This window comes from Mytilus galloprovincialis, chromosome 1 (assembly GCF_965363235.1).
Source record: "Mytilus galloprovincialis chromosome 1, xbMytGall1.hap1.1, whole genome shotgun sequence".
Lineage (NCBI taxonomy): Eukaryota > Metazoa > Mollusca > Bivalvia > Mytilida > Mytilidae > Mytilus > Mytilus galloprovincialis.
In genome coordinates, this window is record NC_134838.1 from 129,455,148 (window position 1) to 129,479,328 (window position 24,181).

Genomic DNA, 24,181 nt, shown 5'->3' on the forward strand with positions numbered 1-24,181 from the left:
CTAAATGTCATCCAGGGCTGTACGTCGGTGTTGTTGGCAATTTAGGGGCAACATCGCAAATTTGATTCCACGTTATTTTGGTTAATTTGACGTCGACGGACATCCTGAACCAATTTGGATCTATTAGTACCTGGAATTGTGGTGTTTGTGAGGAATAACATTCAATTTCTTTTTAATAGATAATTTTTACTTGTTTACTTGTTCAGAAACACCCTACAATGTTGTGAAGACTTAGAGTACACTAATGATCAGAACTAATATTATAAATATTTCATTACGAAATTCTATTGGGTACATTTTCAAAAGTGGCATGGTTTTGAGAAAATTACTATTATAATAGATCTCAATGGAAAATATACGTGTTTCATAAGGCATTGTCAAGATTCTAATGCTTTAAAGACAGCTGTTTAACGTCCAGCGGCAAGTTAGATGAACGACAACATGATATGAATTGTAACCCTGACTTTAGTCAGATACTCTGAGCCGGATTTTTAATGTGCTATGTACGAAGACATATGTCACCATTTCTAACCAGACACAGTATTCCTACTCCGAGTTGACCAGTCTTTACTCCTTAATGCTGCGTGCTAACGGTAATTTAATTCTATTTATTTAGGCTTCCGATCTGTTCTAAACGTGTTTTTGTCCGATAGAAAAGCAAAAACATCTTGCATTTGCTGAAACACATATGCCAAAAAGGCGCTGACACATATGTGCCGAACTTCGCACATTGTTGGAGGCCGTACGGTGACCTACATGTATGTTTGTTAATTTCTGTGTCCAATTTGGTCTATTGTGAAGAGTTGTCTCATTGGCAATCATACCACATATGTTCATTCAGTCTGTCAACATTCAAATGGATTTATCGGGTATATATATTGTCATATCGAGTTTTGTAATAACGCCAGTTGTATCAGTTGGTATACAATTTATAGCGCGAGCATGTGTATATCATAGTGAAATCATCACTCCCAAATAAGGTGATATCAGTCGAAAACATCATACAAGATCCTTAGGTACTTGCTATTTTCCTGACATCCATAGCCTATATATAACGCTATCCCCGGTTATGTTTCTGATTATGCCGTAGTTTGGTCTGACACGAGACCGAACGATTTGATTCTTATATATGACATATATGCTACAATTGAACAAAAACATTTGAAAAAAGTTCAAAGTTCTAAAAAATCATCACAAATGATATTCCATCAAACTAAACCACCATCAACAAACCCACAGTGTGGGAACGGAACTGTACGGTTTTCTAATAATTTGGTCATTCGGGAGACTGTCAAGCGGTCTCCGACATTTGCAAAATAACAAGTTGCTTGATGGAAACTTTGATGAACTCTTATGCTACTATAAAACGTTTCTGTTTCAAGTTTTGATAGCTAAAACATTCTTTATGTAAATATGAACCAATAAAATAATAAGAAAATATATGCATCCAAACGTTTTCCTTAGAATGGTGGAGCTCCGTGGAAAACGATCAAAATTGTCACACAAGAGCGATCAAAAATGTCAAATAAACATCGAAAAATCAATGTTTACTACCTGAATTTTCACATGTACCTTTTCTGATATATAGTCTTACCTGTCTGAAAGTTTCAAAGCCATTGTCCCAGTAGAAATCCAAATATATTCATTTTCTCCATGTCGGATATTTTTATTGACTGTACAATCGTTTGCAAGTTTACTGTAATATCACTCGGAGCCTTCCTGTACAATCACTTGGAGCTTTCCTGTAGAATTGCTTGGCCAAATTTATTAAATACATTGCACATGCATTGCATATGCATTGTATTGGTTGTTTCTTGCTGTCCTATTATATTCATCTATGGTATTTGAAGTGAAAATAAGCACAAAACCAGTCATTTTGACAATTAAGATTCTATCAAGGAACCCTTTTAAGATGACTATATCAGAGACAAAAAAAAATTTGTACAATAGATATAAAAAAGAAGGTGTGGTATGATTGCCAAAGAGACAACACAAAAGACCAAAATGACACAGAAATTACCAACTATAGGTCACCGTACGGCCGTCAACAATGAACAAAGCCCATACCGCATAGTCAGCTATAAAATGCCCCGAAATAACAATGTAAAACGAGAAAACTAACGGCCTATTTATGTACAAAAAATGAACGAAAAACAAATATGTAACACATAAACAAACAACCACTGAATACGTATAGAAGACAAAAAGAAAAGGACAGTACAAAATATGTTAAGAATATAATCTAAAATAAAAATGAAAATAATCCTCGTACAAAATAAACATTTATATTTACCGAAAGGTGACTAGATGCTCTAGAAGGGTAACTAGCGTATTTTTAATTTTACTTAACACCGATTATCGACACATGTATAAACAACATTGAATCAGTGCAGATATTGTTAGAACTAATTTGTGTTTTAATTTCTAATTTCTTCACAACGACGTATAATACACACATGAGCTATAATGTCTCATTAAATTAATCAGAAATATATTCTCATGACAGTAACATGTAAAATATTTGCTTTTGATGATCATGTATTAAATTTCTGATAAAATATTATCCTCAGCAAATGGCTGAAATACATATACTGGTACACTTTCAACCTCCAACTAAGAACGCAATAATTTTTGTATTTATGTTAAAAAATCCCCGGACGTTACGGTATCTGGGATATCTTAAAAAAACAAAGACAAATTGAAAGAGTTGGTATTGCTTTGTTTCATAAAAAAGAATGGCCAACGAAGATACAAGTATCTCGTCTTAGGGAGGGATAAATCCTACTTTGTAAAAGGATCACTCTGATTCAAACAACAAATTCTCTGAAACTGACATTATCAAGATGCTTAATTTCTTGATTGACAGCATATTTGTTACGTTCGGAGGACGTGTTTTCAACAGACTGTCGGCATTCCAATGGGAACAAATTGTGCCCCTCTTCTTGCCGACTTGTTTCTTCATTATTATGTGGCTGACTTCATACAGGAACTTCTTAGGAAAAAAGATAAGAAGTAAGCAATATCCTTTAACTCTACTTTCCGCTATATAGATGATGTTCTTTCACTAAATAATTCAAAATTTGGTGACTATGTTGAACGCATCTATCCCATCGACAATTCCCTTCCCTTTCATGAGGGTGACCTACCTAATTAGACTATTTACCAGATTTGTTATCACATCAGCAACACGACGGGTGCCACATGTGAAGCAGGATATGCTTACCCTTCCGGAGCACCTGAGATCATCCTCAGTTTTTGGTGGGGTTCGTGTTGCTTAATCTTTAGTTTTCTATGTTATGTCATGTGGACTATTGTTTGTCATTTGTCTTTTTCATTTTTAGCCATGGCGTTGTCAGTTTATTTTCGATTTATGAGTTTGACTGTCTTTCTGGTATCTTTCGTCCTTCTTTTAAAAAAACAAGTAATTAAGAAAACCTTGATCTTGTGAACTTACGAACACGATTGTAAATTGTAAGGATTATTCTATATTTTGTAAATAGATTGAGCCGTGTTTTATCCAGTTTACTTAAATTCGATAACTATATGCCTTTTTATACCATATTGCTTTGTTTCATATTCATATATACCAGGAGATGTGGATCTACGTCAATGAGACGTCAACCCAACGACTGTTGCGTTTTAAAAGTACGTCAGTATATGTATTGTGTTTTTGTAACATAATAAATCTATGTTTCGAAGCAAAACGTAATCAGTTGATACTGTATAACAGAAGGTTAACTATTTTCTCCAATGCACTATTAGCAGTATTGTTTTAAAAATTACCTTCACCGACAGCAGTATTGAGTGAAAACAACTGTTTGGTTACATAAATACATTGCCTAGAAGTGTTATAACCTCAACAAGGCAACACATCTGGTATGTTTCATAAAATTTCTATGTTTACCCCGTGAGCGAAACCTATACAGAACCATAGCTTTTTAACAGTAATAATACTAATAGTAATATTCAAAGATCTGCAACCTAAAGTCAATTCTCGAATATAACAAAGGTTGTTACTTGGGACAGACAAATAGTTCTGTTGGAAACAATAATGTAGTCTCCAGATTACACATATATAGCAACAAGATCCAAAACAGGCATACTTTTATAAATTGTGACTTGGATAGAGAGTTGTCTCATTGGCACCCAGACAACATAAAATTGAAAATGGAAATGGGGAATGTGTCAAAAGAGACAACAACCCGACCATAGAAAAAAACAACAGCAGAAGGTCACTAACAGGTCTTCAATTAAAGAGACATTCCCGCACCTGGAGGCGTCCTTCAGCTGGCCCCTAAACAAATATATACTAGTTCAGTGATAATGAACGCCATACTAATTTCCGAATTGTACACAAGAAACTAAAATTAAAAAAATACAAGACTAACAAAGGCAAGAGGCTCCTGACTTGGGACAGGCGCAAAAATGCGGCGGGGTTAAACATGTTTATGAGATCTCAACCCTCCCCCTATACCTCTAGCCAATGTAGAAAAACATCTTCTTATGTCTGTATAAATACAGAATTTGGCGGGATAAAACATTATTGTGAGTGCTCAACCTCGCCACACGTTTTACATCATAACATATTTTTAATATTTCAGAAATGTCTTTTACAGGAAATAATAGAACATGTAAATAGTATTTGTTATGTTTATTTTGTGACTATTGTGTTGTTAAATAAATGAGCGAAACATTTGTTTTTAAGTGTATATCGGTTCACTTATTTACAGTTTCAAACATGACTTCAATGCAGGCCATTCCATAAGATATAGATAAAATTAAATTCTTTCAAGGTAAACATGATGGTTTTCCTTCGCTGAAGACATATATAAAACGGTTCGTTTATTCCTTTAACAACACAAAGTGTGAATTAAAAAAGATAGACAAAGTGTAAAAACCCGTTTTATGATTATGCAGAAAGAACATATGTACTCGTTTATATAATAGGTTCAACGTCGAAATATACACAAACTTTGATAATGATAAATCTGTACGATTTCTTTACCAACGGCTATCTTTAGAATGGTCTTTTTTAAAGGTTGGATTAGAAGTAAGTAAAATGGTCAAAATAGGAATTTATGAAACTAACTTTAATAATTATGACGAAAGTGATTTTGCATGGTTGAATTAGAAACTTACAAACTTTTTTCTTATAACTTTAAACTGCTTTTGACATCGTAATCTAAACCTAGATTATAACCTAGTTGTCTGTGTATTTAAATTGACTATAGACTGTTTCCTCAAGGTTTACATAATAGAATTTTGAAGAATGACAATTGCATGATAAAATGTAAACTTCTGCAAAGATATTTTTCCCTTTAAATGGTCACTTTAAACAAATCGTAAATTGACCGCTTACAATTGATATTTGGCATCTTTCGTTAGATAATTTCTTTGGTGCTACATAGAAATTTATTATCTCTGTAAACATCAGGCTAAGAATGTGGAGTTTATTTGTTACAGTAGTAGATGTGTTTGCTTTATCAAAGGTCGATCTATATATTGAAAAACTATATGTGTAGATTGAAATATCATGCAAACTTTGAAGAAAAATCGAACTACATTTTATTTAAAAAAACTGGGAATATTGATTATTTTATTTGATTTATAGATGATGATGATGATGTTATTGCAATTTACTGTTCTTTTCTAAATAACTCAACATTTCTTTTAAACATGGTAACAGGAGGGATAAAATATTGCAACTCAAATCAGAAAATGTTAAGATAAATTCTTGTATGATGTAATTATGAAATTGCATTTTTTTATACGCTGTTCCATAAATAATATGCTTGTTTTAATTTGCTATAAAGAAAGTGGTTTAAATTAGTAACTTTAGATCAATTTTGCAATTTCAAATTCGATTCCCCCCGGAAAAAAACGTCGAGGGGCATACATATTTACCCCTGTACGTTCTTCCGTCCGTCCGTCCGTTCGTCCAGATTTGAATACGGTGTTTGTCCGGCAATACATTTATTGTGTCTGGTTTAGAGATTTCGTTACCAAGTGCTTGTGAGTTGCAGAACATTAAAAAAGTAGACAACGTCTAAGGCATATATTTAAAGAAGTAGTTTTAATTTAAAATTTTTAAACATATTTATTTATAGTGAATTTGGAAACAAGTTTTGCAACTTATATTAATCCCTTTCCACTTTGCGGGTGCGAATGCTGCCTTGTAGCGGCATTAGCCTGCTCTTTTTCGAAATCTACAAGGGTGTCTTTAACGTGCAAGAGATATGGCTCTCCTAACACGGGTCAGCCATTTATCGTCCCCTTCCGACGGACTATCATCGTTTCCTCAAAACCATACTCGCAAATGGTGTCCAAGGGAGAGCCGCAAATTCAGTACCTGAAATTTTCATCCCAGACGGGAATCGAACCAGGAACCTTCGAGTTAGTAGTCCGATGCACTCACCACTACACCATGGCTCTCAGTAAAGAAGTAGATTACCAGAAGCAAAAAAAGTTATACCAAAAGCGAGAAGTTTTCATTTTGAAGACTGTATCCTTATGTGGAGTTGTAATTATAATTTTTGTGTATACACTAAATAAATTACAACCAAACAAATAAAAAATATTGCAAATTTATTTAGAGATAGTGTATATAAATATAAAAAGTCACCTAATACATGATCATACAATTCAATAAACAAAATCATAGCACATACCCATGAGGTATTCAGAAACATACATATAGAATGGGACAGAAGATTACGATAATACATTATTAAATTTATAAACAATAAACATAAATATAGGAATAAAATAAATCTATAATGCCTAACACTATATTACTATCACAGTATTGAGCTTAATATTATAAAACAAGGGAATAATGGACGGATCAGTGATATAACTACAATTATATAAACTAGAATGCTCCATACCATATGAGTATTTTGGCAAACCACGTTCGTGCATTGTTGCCTAATTGTTTATCCAATCACTAGCAATTTCAGTGTAATATTCTGAAAATTATCGTTGTTTGCCATTTTTTCACTGAGGTAGAATCTTATATCCTTTTAAGTAACTTCTTATTTTTTTCTTATTTCCGGATTTTTCCTCAACACCGTGTTATTTTGGAAAGGGACGCAACACCACTACCAACTGTGTATAGAAACTAACAAAGCACATTAACCCCATATAAAATATACACGGTATCAACGCGGTTGATTATAACCCATCATATTCCTAGCCTGAAATGTATAGGAGGTAATATAATACTCATATGGTTCAACCTATGCAATTTCGTTCAAATACTCATATGGTATGGGACACACACACACACATACACACATATATAATTATATACAATGTATAAATCCAAATGTTAAAGTCATGCAAAATAGAGTAATAAAACATCTAAATACAAATATGATTGTTAGGACAAGGCACCTGTTTCAAATTGATTATGCCAGCGTCACACGTTGGCGTATAGACCGGCGTGCACCAAACGCAGAGAGAAAATTGACAAAGTCGGTATACGTTAGTTGCACGCCAGAGGAACGCTAAGCAATCGTTAAGCGCGTTGCACAAGTTTGAAGTACGTCGAAATATAAAAGTATACGCTTGATGAACGCTATAACTGATTTTTTTATGCAGCATAACAACTTTCATCCAGCTCAAGCGTGTGTCTAGCGTATACCTGTACGCTACACGCACGTAATACATACGCTACAAGCGCGTTTACCGTATGCGGGGGTGATTGTAACATACTCTCCATAAAAGAACGTCCAAGACACGACCGGGAAGATACGTCCAAGAAACCTTTTCCCTTCGTAGCGTGCTTTTCCTCTACGTTAGACAAACGCCAGGCATACGCCAACATACGTTTCTTGAACGCCCGATAAACGCTTATGAACGCTTCTCGTACCCACAATACCCGCCTAAAGCTCGTTGTGCACACGTTACAGATATGATTGACAGGTTAAATGCATAAAAAATTACTAGCGTATTGGCAGCGTACATGATTTTTTAACACGCCTGGCGTACGTCGGAGCTATACGCTGATGTGTGACGCCGGTATTACGTATTTACATATTTCTCTATAATCTAAATTTAACTCACACTGACTCACTAACATAAGTTCTACCATAGATGTAATACTCATCTATGGTTCTATTCACATGCCTTTGATTTATATAGGTTTTATTGCACTGACTCACTCTCTGAGGTTCTACTTCCAAGTCTTAAATTAAGATTTACTGCAGACTCTCTAACTGAGGCTCTATTGACCCACTGACCGAGGTTCTACTCGCACACCTTAGTTTCATATTATTTTTACAGCACTGGCCTCACTTCCTGTTACCAAAGAATATATTACCATATCCAGTCTAAATAATCTCACTCTATATGTGTATATATAAAAAAGAAGATGTGGTATGATTGCCAATGAGACAACTATCCACAAAAGACCAAAATGACACAGACATTAACAACTATAGGTCACCGTACGGCATGTAACACATAAACAAACGACAACCACTGAATTACAGGCTCCTGACTTGGGACAGGTACATACATAAATAATGTGGCGGATTTCAACATGTTAGTGGGATACCAACCCTCCCCTAATGTCTTAACATAGAAGTGGAGCTAAATATTTTAGACGTTTATATATATCATTGCAGTGTGAAAAAAAAACGTAAGCAAGTAATATGGGGGCTGCAGTAAAATTTCTTTTTGATTATTTTTTTTAAAACTATTTGTAGGCACATGCGTATTTCTTTTAACAACGAATACATATTTTGTTTGTTACATTTTTATTTCTACTGTCCAAGCTACAATAAAGTATCCCTAGGCCTGTGAATACTTTCTGAGTATTCAGGAAAATACTCAGAATATGATAAAGTACAAACCCTATGATATCAATCTTTTTAATTTTATGAAAAAACAAGAATGTGTCCAAAGTACACGGATGCCCCACTCGCACTATTATTTTCCATGTACAATGGACCATGAAATTGGGTAAACAAGAATGTGTCCCAAGTTCACGGATGTACCACTCGCTTTATCATTTTCTATGATCAGTGGACCGTGAAATTGGGGTAAATATTCTAATTTGGCATTAAAATGTGAAAGATCATATCATAGGGAACATGTGAACTAAGTTTCAAGTTGATTGAACTTCAACTTCATCAAAAACTACCTCGACCAAAAACATTAATCTGAAGAGGGACGAATGAACAGACGAACTGAAGGGACGCACAAACGGACGAACGAACAGACGGACACACAGACCAGAAATCATAATGCCCCTCTACTATCGTATGTTGGGCATAAAAATCTTCTGAGAAACTGATTTGTTCTCATTTGTAACCATTCGTAGTTCTTTTATAATCATATCATAAAAAAGGAGAAAATGCATATGTATGCATATCGTTGTATTAAAAATCATTCACATTATTTCTGCTGGTTTCACGCCTCACGAAATATATTCACAAGGTATATAATAAGAGATATATATCAGGATCAAAATTACTAAGATAACTCATACAAGTAATATCTAATTATATATAATGTGTCTACTACTCCTGTTCGTAATAAACATTTTCACTAACTATAACATCTTGCTCATGATCACGTGACGCCCTCAAGGTCCCGTGTTTGCTACGTCTTGACCGTAACTTGGAACGTAGAACATCACCATTTTCAATTTCTTCTTCTCCATTACCTTCATCACGAAGACGTTTGTTCTTCCTTTTCCTCCTACGTCTTCTTTTTCTTCGCCGTTCTTCCTCTTCATACGTGCAAGTTACGTCAGAATATGTGTTGTCTATGGAGCGTTTTCGTTTATCACTATAATAAGATAACACAGAAGTAAGTTATGTCATACTATCACCTTGATATAAGACTGTACATGTACAGAAATGTGGAAAGTAACAGCTGTCATATATCGCAGTTTTACAAAACTCAAACACAATGAATTACAATTGATGTCGTATGCTTCAACTGCATATTTGTCACAGTGGAACGTAGATGATGTTAAGCTAAATTAGCACGATTCCTTTTCACTTTGATGTTACAATAGGTTTACCATACACTATAGTTACTTTTCTTAAACTAAACGTTCACTGTTGAAAGTCCATAATGTTAAGCTAAGCCCAATATTTTTTTTGTTATAATGTCATTATGGGCTGACTTTACAATATGCTCTATTGCAACTACATGACACACAGTTGGAAATTTATGATGTTCAGCAAAGATAGCATACAATGTTACATTATTAAAAAGTCAGGATAGGCTTACCATACAGTCGGATCTCATAAAAATACATGACTTACAGATAAAAAAAAAAATAGCTAAGATAGTCCATTGTGACATAAAATGAAATTAAACCATCGTGCTATTTTAGCTTAACATCAATTACTTTGAACTGTGCCTCGTGTAGTTTAAATCAATTGCAACTCATTGTATGACAACCTTATCGTAAGATTAAAATGATTCAGCAACGTGCTTTCTAAGCGGCACATCATACATTTTGTAGTTAAAGTATGCATATTTATTATAAGCTTTTCGTTACACTAAAGTGATGTACATGTACCAATACGATATCCAAGCGTTACATCATGAACTATCAACATTTTGTATGATAAACATCTCGTCATATCAAAAAAAAAGAATGTCTAACTATGTAAGCTCAACATTTATATATACCAAGTCAGTAACATACATTTTAGCTTAATTTGTCATCAAAGTTATCGAAGTAGATGACTAAGCATTACCAAGTTACAAGGTACCACCATATAATGTCACGTCTGGCGTATTAAATTTTAAACCTGATACCTTTTGTTAGCTATTATTCGTGTGTTTATCTGTGCTTTATGTTCTCTTATTTATTTGTATTGTAGTCCTGTCATGTTATGTTGTCATTTAATGTTATATTTAACATTGCAATAAAAGCGGGAGGTTTGGCATGCCACAAAACCAGGTTCAACCCACCATTATTTGCTTAAAATGTCCTGTACCAAATCGGGAAAATGGCCATTGTTATATTATAGTTCGTTTTTTTTTGTGTGTTACATTTTAAAGTGGTGTTTCTGTTGTGTCGTAGTTCTCCTCTTATATTTGATGCGTTTCCCTCAGTTTTAGTTTGTAACCCGTATTTGGTTTTTTCCCTCAATCGATTTATGAATTTCAAACATCGGTTTACTACTGTTGCCTTAATGTAGTCTCATCGTAGCGTGAATTTGGCATTTCATAACAATATAGCGACTTGTCAGTATACCATCACACTTGAAAATCAACATAACACATATCAATATTAACATATTGCAAAGTAAAGTTAGCATTTTGATGATTCGATTCATTATAACGCTGTCTTAACTTTACATTAAACAGTTGTAAATCTCTAATAAATGACAGCTGATGCTTTCCATAAAAACTTAAACAATCTATAGATAACAAAATGAATGTCCTACTTACAGTTTTTCTGTTTCTTCAGGCTGAAAACTTTGGTACTTTTGAATCACATACTCTTCATCTTCATCATCAGGGTGTCTACTATAATATGACAAAATGACAATGAATTGATATGTTTACCGGAATAAGGGATTAGACCGGAATCTTTGACAATGAGGGTCGGTTGAAATTAAAACTTTACGACAAAAGAGATGATTAATTTTAGCTTCCCAATAGTGAACTTTTCATTTCTATGTAGTCAAATTCCAGCAGCGCCTGCTTACGGGGTATATATCTCCCAATTGATACGATAATCCCGGGCTTGTATTTCCTGTCATTATGTCCTTGATAGAGGGTTGCTGCTCACAACGAAGCTATTAAACCAAGAGTTCCAAAACGGTGAAGTTGAAATCATCCCTTCGTAAATTTTACGGACGCCATCACGAGTTGGTTGAACGACATGGAATAACAGTTTCACAGATGATACCGGATATGATCCTTATGTCGTTATTATAATACTCTTCCCTTTACACGAATGTGACATACCGAATTAGACTATTTACCGGATTTGTAATATCATAAGCAAAACGACGGGTGCCACATGTGGAGCAGGATCTGCTTACTCTTCCGGAACACATAAGATCACCCCCAGTTTTTGGTGGGGTTCGTGTTGCTTAGTCTTAAGTTTTCTATGTTGTGTCTTCTGAATTTTTAATTGTCTGTCTGTCTTTTTATTTTTAATTTTTTAGCCATGGCGTTGTCAGTTAAATTTCAATCTATGTGTTTGGCTGTCCCTCTGGTTTCTTTCGTCCCGCTTTAAGAAAATATGAAATAATTTAAAAAACAATTGAAATTTCTTTTTGAGAAATTTACAAATTTAGTTTTTACTGCTTTGATAAACGCACAACGACGAGGATATAGTTTTATAAAGATAGCATGAAAATTAAACGGAACATCATACCTTTTCAAAGTTTTTCTGAATATTATAATTAAGGTACTGAAACATAGAACGACATACTCCCTCGCTTTTAGCAAAGAAATTACCATATAGTTAATCTAAAGAAAAAAACCAGCTTCATTAGAAATTATAACTAACCTGTACATATTATGTTTTTCGGGCCGCGCTTTTCTAACTGGTTGTTCTCTGAAAGAAAAACAAAAATGGCATACATTATATGTTTCATAATTAGTATTTTTGTTATAAAGTAAACCTTTTCACAATTCTTTCACAAGCATTTGATTAAGAAGTTTGACTGTATGTATACAAACAAAATTAGAACGGGATACACAATTAATTAGACAAATTGAAATAAAAAAAAAACGGGATATCATATCATTATGCTTGATGTAAAGTTGTTTATAGAGGACGTAAAATTGATTATGGTCCATATAAACTAGTTGAACCTTTAAGTAAACGTTATCAATATAACATAAATGCAAGTATTGTCTTTCTCAGTATTAACATATAATGACAAGAGAAAAAAAACCCAACCCAAAACTTTAAATACATATTGGTAAAGAACGCGTATGATTCTACATCCTGCCCGATAATTTAATTTTGACACTGCACTAGGTCATGCTTTTCTCAATCTGATTATGACGTCTAAATATGTTATATGTCAACAGATTGTAATTCTATGCCGGAAAAACATGATGTAAATGGTTTTAAAATATTTAAAAGTTTACATGATCCAACATAAAAAAAGAAAATTTCTATTCAGTAATCTGTAGTCATAATGTCTTTTCCATTTATGTCTCACAAATCCAGTTATATACAAAATAAAATCATCATAAATACCAGGATTAAAATTTTATAACTATGACCATATCAATGACAATTCAAGGCAACACAGACGTGTTGACTACTAGGTTTGTGATACCCTCGGGGAATAAAAACTCCATCAGCAGTGGCATCGACATGGTGGTTGTAAATAAACTCATCACAGATACTAAGATTAAAATTTAATTATAGCACCAGACGCGCGTTTTATCTACAAAAGACTCATCAGTTACGCTTAAATAAAAAAATGTTTAAGGCCAAATAAAGTACAAAGTTGAAGAGCATTGAAACTATATCGACGCTAACATAATTTCCTATCAGCGTAGTTTATGGAGAACCGGGCCTGTTACAATATTACTAGACTAAAGGTTATTTTAAAACGTCTTCAATCATTGATAATTGTGTTTAATTGTTTCACCTAAAATGCAGTTTAATAATAAAAAAAAATGTTTATTACATCGATTTTGCTGTCAAAGATGTATTTCCATGCAAAAATGAATCGGTCATTGTCTATAGTTATTAAATCTAAAACAATTTACTATAATTACTAGATTGATATTGTTAATGTGTGTTTACCGCTAGATGTTGTTGTCAATTTATGCCGTTTGGATGCTGTTTGATCGACGTCCACCCTACATAGTAGACGAAACACGTAGACGAAACGCGCGTCTGGCGTACTAAATTATCGATAATAAACGTGCGTCTGGCGTACTAAATTATAATCCTGGTACTTTTGATAACTATCTACAACTTCATTTCACATACAGGAGATATCGAAATAAGTTATTAATTAAAACACAATAAACGCCAAATAATATTAATTTGGACTATGAAGCAATTTCATCAGCAAATATAACTTACCTGTACACATTATAATATAACTTACCTGTACACATTATAATCAACAGGTTGTTCTCTGAAAAAAAGAAAAAACAACAGAACTACATATTAAAACACGTGGTTTTGATTGTTCATTTGTTTTGTGTGTTCCAACCGGACCAATCATACCCTTCTCACTGATTTGTACAGCAGATTTTTATATTGTGCTGTTACATCTTGTCTAACGAGCATTGAGCTCTCAAACTGTTTAGCTCCGCCAAAATCTGTGTGTGCGTGTCACAAGTATGGTTTCAGTTTTTGATATTTATGATTCGTTTATATCTATCTCATAAATTAGTTCAATTGGTTTATCGTTTCAGTTGGTTTGCATTTTTTGTCAAAGCTTTAAAAGCTTACTGAACGATTATTTTTTATGAGTTTATTTACAACCACTGGGTCGATTCCACTGTCGGTGGAGATTTATTTCCCCGAGGGTATCACAAACCCAGTAGTCGGCACTTTTTGTGCTAACATGAATTATCATTGATATTGCTATATTTATAAATTAACTGTTTACAAAATTTTGAATTTTTTGAAATACTTGTTACACAATTGTGTACCATTCATTAATTATCAAGGAGTATTAATTAGGAAATTTATTAAAAAGGAATTAAATAATTCAATAACAATCATGTACACTTTGGACACTTTTAAATAACGATCTGTTCAAATATTATAGACATACCATGTATACCCTGCAGCCAATAAATGACCATGTCTACTGTGAAATAACATGTACCCTTCAGGGTTTGACAATTAACCATAGACTAGAATTATTTAACATCCAGACGAATACGTAACCGGCCATTAGCTATGGGCCAATGTTTATGGACAACTGGACTATATAAGATCCAGCTTTGGACTTGAAGGGGGAGAGCTTGGTACAAGAGATTGGTACCGGAGATTCCGCCAAGGTCTCCCCATCGTGGGTAGGCTGGAACTCATGCGCTTAATATCCGAAATACTCTAACAGGAACGAACAGTTGTACCACTATACGATCACGTGCCCGTGTGAGATACTGAACATTCGAACAATTTAACTTTAAAGACAGTTTGTGAACATTCGAACATTTGAACTTTAGAATCTTTCTTGACTTTGTAATTACGTAATAAAATATATTTATCCATTAATGACTTCGTCACATAAGTCAAAATTTGGTGCCGTGACCAGGATCGACTTGGATTGTCTAAAATGACGAGAAGGAATATAAAAGGTAAGAACTCAGTTACTTTCATTTTTCTTAATGAACAATCAAGATATTTCTATGTCAGTACAAAAAGTAGAAATGGCTTTTCAAGGGATGGCACACATATTCAGTAAAGTTTTAATTCTAAAGGGAGTTAAAGGCCGTATTTTTTTTAAAGGCTAAAAATCTGAAGTTTGTTCACGAGATGTGGTTCAAATAAAACTTTTTATTGGGTGTTTTAAGGTATTATAGGTCAATTTAAAAATTATGAATATTATACACATTTTTTTTATCAGAATGAAAGGTTATTTTTTTGTGTTAATTTTTATGCGGTACGTGTTGTTTAAGAGAAAGGATAGATTACACATATGATTCTTAAAAAAAATAAACCGTTTTTTTTGTGAAGTTATAGAGAAGCTAGTTTTTCATTTAAAGTAAATTTGTAAAAAGATAAAATGTCTGATACATTAGCATTTTTTGTTCCGTTTATAATGGTGGTTTGTAGTCATATTATGGGTTGTTTTTTTGAAGATACACTCAATTATTCTAGAAAACATATGTTTTACGTAAAATGAGCAGAGCACCGGTGTAAATTAAGGTTGATTTAGAACCTTTGGTAGATGAAGTTAAGGGTACATTGAGGATACATTGTTTGCGTATTCTAGCCATTTGATGATTAATGGGTTTATGCAGTTGGGTAGTGTGTATGCACATTTGTTAAGAGAAAACAAATAGTCTATAATTTTAGATTCCAACCCCTTCTTCGGATGATTAACATAAGTGATGTTAAGTTATTAAATGGTGCAAGTTGTTTATGGTGTTAGATTACGCCATATTTACATATTGTTAATAGATTAAGAGAAGTATCTTCATAAAGTAGCACATTAAAGAAAAACATGGATATGTTTGCCCTTAGGGATTTACTAGTATTGTTGTAGTAGACTGATATTTGTAAAGAAAAAATAAGAGACATATGAACTTCAGAACTTAATGACAAAATTTTAGTGAAATAGATAATTGATATAAAAGGAAAACTAGCATTCAAGTAAAATTGAAATTGAAAAGTAAACAATGATGAGGATTATAATCATGAAATTAGAATAAGGAAACAATTATTTAAGGAGTTGAAAAAAGAATCTTAACGATGTGTTTTGTTCATAAGTAGTCATAGATTTTGTTTTAATTGTTTTAGTTTTAAGAGGTTAGTTAAGTTTTAAATGTATATACTATTTTTAAACTCAGATCTCAACATAGTCGTATGTAAATGTATAAAAGGGATAGGCAGTAGGTTTGAAATTTTAAAACAAATGAAAAATAGATATATGAAAAAAGAAAGGAAATAGAAAAAGGAAACTATATACTTATTTTAGAAAAATGTAATACATTACAGAGAACAACATTTTTTTTTTCGCAACAAGTTGTTGTTGTTGTCAAATATGGAATAGAGTCAGTAACAAATTGCACAAGAGGTAGTTAAAATTTTATTAATGGAATCTTAAATGTTGTTAATTTTTTGGTCTATATTTAACGTTAAGATTAATTAATGAAGCAAACAAAATAAAACTGTAAAAGTATTACAATTGGGAACAAAGTAACACATATAATATTTAGTGTATATTATTTGTTATAGGTATTATGTAGGTGTAGGGGTTATAGAAAAGGATCACATTATATATATTTTTTTAATTTGTGAATTTTTAAATCTATTTTTTATGTCTTGTGTTAATAAACATATATTTGTTTTTATTATGTAGGATTTTAAAAACTTGTAAAAGTTGTATACGACAGATTCCCGATTTTATTTATCTTTTGTTTTAATGGATAATTCGATATAAAAAAAAGAACGTCTTGTATTGATTTATATATAGAAATTGTTTTACAAAATATTGCTAGGCTTGGACAATCCTGCGAACTCAAGGCAATGAACAAACTATCAATAATCTAATAGATGATAAATAAAAAAAAAAGAAACAAGGGGAAGTAAACAAGTTTTAGTTTGTCCAAATTGAGATAAATTTATCAGTGGGGTTTAGGTGCGATCTTCATTGGAATAGCCATATTTTTGTACTGTTAATTAATTAAGAATATATCTTGGTTAGCCAAAAAGAATGTTGTGAGTTCTGGTTCTAATGCCACGAACAATTGGGTAAAAACAAATGGTGTCTTCGCAATTGGTAGGAATAGATGCTACTGATAACAGAGAGATGTCTTCCTCCGCGCCATTGGTCAAGGACAAACCTTAACCGAATGCCGATATCAACAGCCTCTTAATAAGGACGAACCAAATAGCTAGATGCGTCAAATACTACGAAATGGAGATGATGATGACGACACTTGTACAAAGATGTGCGCCCTTTCCAGCAGTTGATGAACCTTATACTATGATGGTGACGAAAATAAAACATGAACTATGTATACCGAAATATTGAACTTATGATTCGAATGAACTATGTGTAAATATATCCAGATATTGGACTAGAAGAATGTGATGAACTAATTATATCATGATATTGGACTTATAAAACTTTATAAACTTAGATATGTGGTGATGGTTACCGAAAACCTTATAATAAACTATTAGAATAACCTACAGGAAGAAAAATACCGTATTTTATTGAACTTTCGTTCTCTAAGAATTGGAGGCATTATGTTACACAATTGTGTACCATTCATTAATTATCAAGGAGTATTAATTAGGAAATTTATTAAAAAGGAATTAAATAATTCAATAACAATCATGTACACTTTGGACACTTTTAAATAACGATCTGTTCAAATATTATAGACATACCATGTATACCCTGCAGCCAATAAATGACCATGTCTACTGTGAAATAACATGTATCCTTCAGGGTTTGACAATTAACCATAGACTAGAATTATTTAACATCCAGACGAATACGTAACCGGCCATTAGCTATGGGCCAATGTTTATGGACAACTGGACTATATAAGATCCAGCTTTGGACTTGAAGGGGGAGAGCTTGGTACAAGAGATTGGTACCGGAGATTCCGCCAAGGTCTCCCCATCGTGGGTAGGCTGGAACTCATGCGCTTAATATCCGAAATACTCTAACAGGAACGAACAGTTGTACCACTATACGATCACGTGCCCGTGTGAGATACTGAACATTCGAACAATTTAACTTTAAAGACAGTTTGTGAACATTCGAACATTTGAACTTTAGAATCTTTCTTGACTTTGTAATTACGTAATAAAATATATTTATCCATTAATGACTTCGTCACATACTAAGGCTTTTCTACCTCAGGCATAGATTACCTTGTTTATTCTTTAGTTTTCTATGTTGTGTCGTGTGTGCTGTTGTTTGTTTGTCTTTTTCATTTTTAGCCATGGCGTTGTCAGTTTGTTTAGATTTATGAGTTTGACTGTCCCTTTGGTATCTTTCGTCCCTCTTTTACCTTAGCTGTATTTGGCAACACTTTCAGGAAATTTTGGATCTCAATGCTCTTCAACTTCGTACTTTATTTGTTTTGTTTTTTTTGTTTTTTTTATAACTTTTTTGGATTCGAGCGTCACTGATGAGTCTTTTGTAGACGGAACGCGCGTCTGGCGTATATATAAAATTTGGTCCTGGTGTCTATGATGAGTTTATTTTATGTCATTGTTTTTTTGACGACACATAGTTCTGTTTCAAAGAGTAAAGAGACAATGTATTCTGTTAGTTAAAAAATACCAATGTTGAACTGAGTAGCATGTTGTTATGAAAACATAATTTGTTTACTCACACATCCTTCTTAAATGTTGGTATTTCTAATTTACGGAGTGAAATAACAGATTCATCCGGTTCTTGATAGTACACAGGTATCTCAACTCTCTTAGGTGGTGCTTGTGGACTAATTCTTTCTTTTTTACCACCACACAAGGATGCACACTTTTCTGAAATTAGTAACAATTAAGTGTTTTTCAATGTTTTAAATATCATCACCTGCACTTGAAATCATTAACAAGGGTGTGAAAACATGAAAAAAAACACCTATTGTTTTGGAATATATATATATCTACCCATCCATATACCTTCTGTTATAGATTTATTAAGTTCTAACCAGGAAAATATTCCAAATATTTCTATAAGTTCAATGCTACGCGAATTTCGTATTTAGAATTGAGAAAGACGATTGTCTTCAGCCAGCTTGGACATTTTTAGAATATGCGTACTATAATCAAGTTTAATTTAAAAACCTATAAAGTTAAAATATTTTCTTGTTCTTCAAGATTATAACTGCTATTAGAAAAATAGAGTACATAACGGACATCCTGATTTTATCCCTGGATAAGGACTCTAGGTTTCTGAGATCTAGCCCTTATTATACAGGCGCCATTTAGTATCACAATATAATTACATTAGATGTATTTTTCATTATAATACTTTATTCTGATTGGCTAATTGCACATCACGTGTTATTCCTTCAGCAATTGCATCACTCAATAAAACTTATCATCCATGATAACACGTGGTCCCACAATAAAGTGCACAGGTGAATTAAACAAAAAATAATGTACAATTCGTGTTTTCATGATCATGGCTAAAAAATGTAATTGTAAGTATTGAATGTTGTAACTTCATAGGGTTGTAAAAGCGTTGACCGTGCGTACATTTTTAGAACAAAATGTACTTCGGTCAACGCTTTTACACCCCAATGAATTTACAAAAAGAAGCATTCAATTCTTAAATAAAGTTTTACCCATTTTATGAAGGAGTTTAGTAATCCAAATGTTTAAAGGGTTTTGTACATAAAGCGCGATCCTAAAAAGGCTTTGGAATAGTCTATGAACAATAAAACTATATTTAATGTTCTGAGTAATCAATTATATCTTGAATCTGGCGAATGTTACCACATATGTACCGATTTTTCATAACTATGAATAATTTTGGAAAAAGGCATACAACTTTAGTATCTGTATTTCATAAAGTGATTGTTCTGTAGTTATATTATGCTAATGAATCATTTTTGTTATACAGAAGGGAAATAGCACCAATGTTTTGGAGAGTTTTCAATTCTTCTTTTTTTGATAACATGTATTTTTTAAATACTTTCAATGCAGATTCTGTTAGGATTGACCGAAAAGTACGTAAAATTTTACACTTAGAGCATCTAGTCCAAAGGATATATTCAGTTTCATATTTGTACACTCTTCGAATGTAAGGTTGCCGCCTAATAGTTCAGAATCATAACTTGAAAGCGAGTGATCTATCTTTGTTTCACTAATATGATTTTTATTTCGGAAGGGTCTAGTTTGGTAAGTACTGTTATACACATTTTACTTGTAGTTCTCCTAATAAATAGTATATTTGGTGCGTCTGTAACTATATTACTTTGATCATTTTTAAGAGCAGAAATAGTTTTCTTTGTTTGTCATTATTTTTCAAGACCCAAAAAGTATTTTGTATATTTTCCGCTTCTTCATACCACTTATTTGTGCATCTTAAGTTTCCTTTATCTATGTAAATTGTGTGGATTTACATAATCAATTTCTAGTTAATTTTTTTAACTTCTGCTCTTAATTTTTTAAATTCGATTTTACTTTCAGTAGCCTTTTGTTTGCAGCATGCAGGGATTACCTCCCTTCCTTTAGTATGGAAAATGTGACTCTAGGATAATTCTTTGTGAGTATTACTTCTTTATTGGTGTCAATTAGATTGATTATTATTTCTTTGTATTTTGTGTCATTAAGTATACTGTTATTTATCTTAGGACAGCTGTGCCTTTATATTGAGCTTTGTCTTATTTGTATTTAGATGGATTGATCATCTTTATGTGCAATGAGTGCAGTAGAACAAATGACCATATAATATTTATTCATGTCAACACCAAAGTGCTGACTACTTGGCTGGTGATACCATCGGGGATAAAATAGGCTATGAACATGAAATTGTTTGCAGATTAGCTAAATGTTCTATCGTGAAGGATCGTAAGATTTACTTTTGATGTACTGTGTTACAACTCTAGATTCTGAACGCAGAGGGGCGAAGTTAACATTTTAAGGACGATAATATCTATATTTATCCCGATTTGTATAACAAATACATGTTTATATTCAAGAGGATGAACAAGTTACGATATTAAAATTTATGCATAGTCCAGAGACTGTATTCAACTCAAGATCGAGTTAAATGGTCATTATAGAAACACGAACCTTGACAGCAACAGCATACAATGATTCCAATTATCAACAGTAGGACAAACAGAATGGCTAGGAGTATTGCCACTATTTCTCCAGTAGATAAAGCCGCTGTGTCAATTATTGATGCTCCAGTTACAGGTTCTGCAGGCTGAGTTACTAAAAACATAAATATGCATTGGAAACATGCTTCTTTTATTCATACGTAGCATCTGATATGTTAAAGAGAAAAAAAAACTTAGCAATAGAAATATATTGGCCATTTAACCGTGCATATCTGCTCGATAGTTCATGCTAAGGACATATATTTGATTCGTTCAACAACACGAAGGGAAAATTTTCCAACAGAATATACTAATGACTACATTAATTTACTATTTGAATGCTATTTTATAACATGTTTAAGGTTTCTTCAAATTCCAACGATTAACGGTAATAACGTCTGAATATTGGATATGTTTCTTGTAATTCTGGATAAAAATAAAAATAAATACTGCATTCGACGTAACATAAAATCGTTAAACGTTCTATGACACAGGTTTATGACATAAAAACAGAAATTTATTTATTTGATTGATCCCCAAACATCGCCAAAGAAATAAGATTATAAACATTGATGCCGTCATTTCAGTAACCTGGAAATCCTTGAAATTACTAATGGTAAACAAACGAAAGGTAAATTAGAAATTAAACAATATTCTTAGAAATGCTATGAAATTAGTAGAAATACTATGACATTAGTTTCAAACTTGTTTAATACTCAGCGTGAGCGCATTCTTTGAATATGCAACACCACACAAGTCAAAATGCCTTTGTATATCTGCACCTGATAGTACAAACTTAACACAATCATACTATAAAAGGAGTCAAATCCAAGATAGACCGGAATATAAATAAATTTGTGTTACTCAATAAGGGATAAATGTGTTCAAAGGAACGAATAATATTTGGAATTATAAAGTGCATAATTGTTATTACAGTTGATTTCATTTGTTTACAGTGCGGAATGAATTACAATTACTACTTCAAGTTGTAAATATTCTAAAGAGACTGTCACAGTAATATACTTCTTACCTATTGGCCCTTCTGTAAAGAAAATGACACGATAATAATAATAATGCAGCTGTTGTATAATGACATAATTCCTTTATAACATATAAAGGCAAAAGTACAAACTTAAAGTTATCGAGAAACAATTAATGATCTAATGACCATTTTCTTTGAAATTAAGCAGTAGTATTATTAGTGTCAAATACGTAGCAGCAGTTTACCATTGACAAGAAATGATTACAGTTTATAAAGTATACAAACACCAAATTTCAAAATACACGACATTGTTAACATGTGAAACTAGAAAATTAATTTGTGTGGTATCATCAGTTCATTCATCAATGCTTCAGTACATGCTTTATATGATACCTCTATTAAATTATTCGGTTATGAATTTAAAATATTTAGACAAGATTCCGTTTCCCTAAGACAAATTTGATCTTTGAAGGATTTGACTGGTTTTTTTATGTCTATTTTTTTAGACATATGTAAACAGAAATCTTACCTGTCCCTATTAGTACAGCAATGTTGAATGTCATGTCTGATGATGTTCCTACACCGTTCACAGCTCTGCAGGTATATTGTCCAGAATCACTTGCTAAATCCCTATCAACGACAAGCACTTTGCTGGTAGACGATAGAGCATAACCGTTGTAAAACCATTCCCAAGCTGTTGCTGATGGGTTAGCACGTGTGTCACAGCTAAGACTGACAGGATTACCAACTATATGAGATATCCTTGTCTGTGTTACAGTACTCACTGGTTTATCTGTCAATTATTACACATTATGTTAGATTAACATACTAGTATTTTAAGTAAAAACAAAACATAGTAGTGTTCGAACATCGAATTTGCTAATCACAAATAAATAAGAATTGACTATGTTCACCTTCCTCATATATTGCCATGTAAGTGGGAGATTTGGATAGACATAAAACCAGGATCAACCAAACATTTGTTTTCTTAATAAACTCATCATAGATACCAGGACTAATATATCCTCTGGCAAATCAGGTTGATGGCAGTTGATATCAAATAGTCCTTCACTTTGTATGTTAGCCGTTGTTTTGGTTGCAATTCAGTGTTTTCTCTTAAAATTGATGTATTTCTCTTGGTTTTAAGTCTGTAACCCGTTTTCTCCTTCTCAATCGATATGTTTTATGAACAGTGGTAAACTACTGTTGCCTTTTTATATTTAGCTAAAGGTAAATAAAACGTAACTCACACTGAACGTGAACACCTTCCCATGTCTGTCTGCTTCCTTTTGAATTGGTAGCTTTACACACAGTTAAACCGTCGTGAATGGTCCAGTTGGCGTTAGATATGTATAAAACAGCACCTTGATGTATCATATTGTCATTTTTATACCAATTGAATGTAGGGGCAGGATCACCATCAGCTTCACAAGTTAGGGTGAAACTTTCACCTTCATTTACCACAAGACATGCTGGTAATATTCTTATGTATGATGGTGCAGCTGTAAAAACATTTATGAATATGTTTCAAAAGGCATTGATTTGAAGAAACGGGTTGAAACATATTTGAGGATGATGTGTGACAATGGAAATAAAACGTTGTGAAATAATTGCACCAGAAACACTTGCTAGATTTGCCTTCATCAATATTGTCCTCCACCATATGTTTGATATCTGAGGGAGTGTTCAGTCATGAGGAGCCGTATAACTTAATGAAAATTTAAAATATAAAAAAAAGTTTTCTAAACTTATCACATGACATTA

General features: G+C 32.8%; 1 protein-coding gene across 1 annotated transcript; it reads right to left on the reverse strand.

Moving 5' to 3' along the window:
* Nucleotides 1–6,564: 6,564 nt before the first annotated feature.
* LOC143059103 (uncharacterized) lies at nt 6,565–23,916 on the reverse strand. The gene is made up of 7 exons (XM_076232596.1): nt 23,668–23,916; nt 22,947–23,210; nt 21,407–21,550; nt 18,997–19,147; nt 12,497–12,544; nt 11,425–11,502; nt 6,565–9,798 (listed from the first exon to the last, which is right to left on the reverse strand). Exons 1-7 carry the CDS (start codon nt 23,792–23,794, stop codon nt 9,528–9,530), a joined length of 1,083 nt encoding a protein of 360 aa, XP_076088711.1. The 5' UTR covers nt 23,795–23,916; the 3' UTR covers nt 6,565–9,527.
* Between the last annotated feature and the right edge of the window lie 265 nt (nt 23,917–24,181).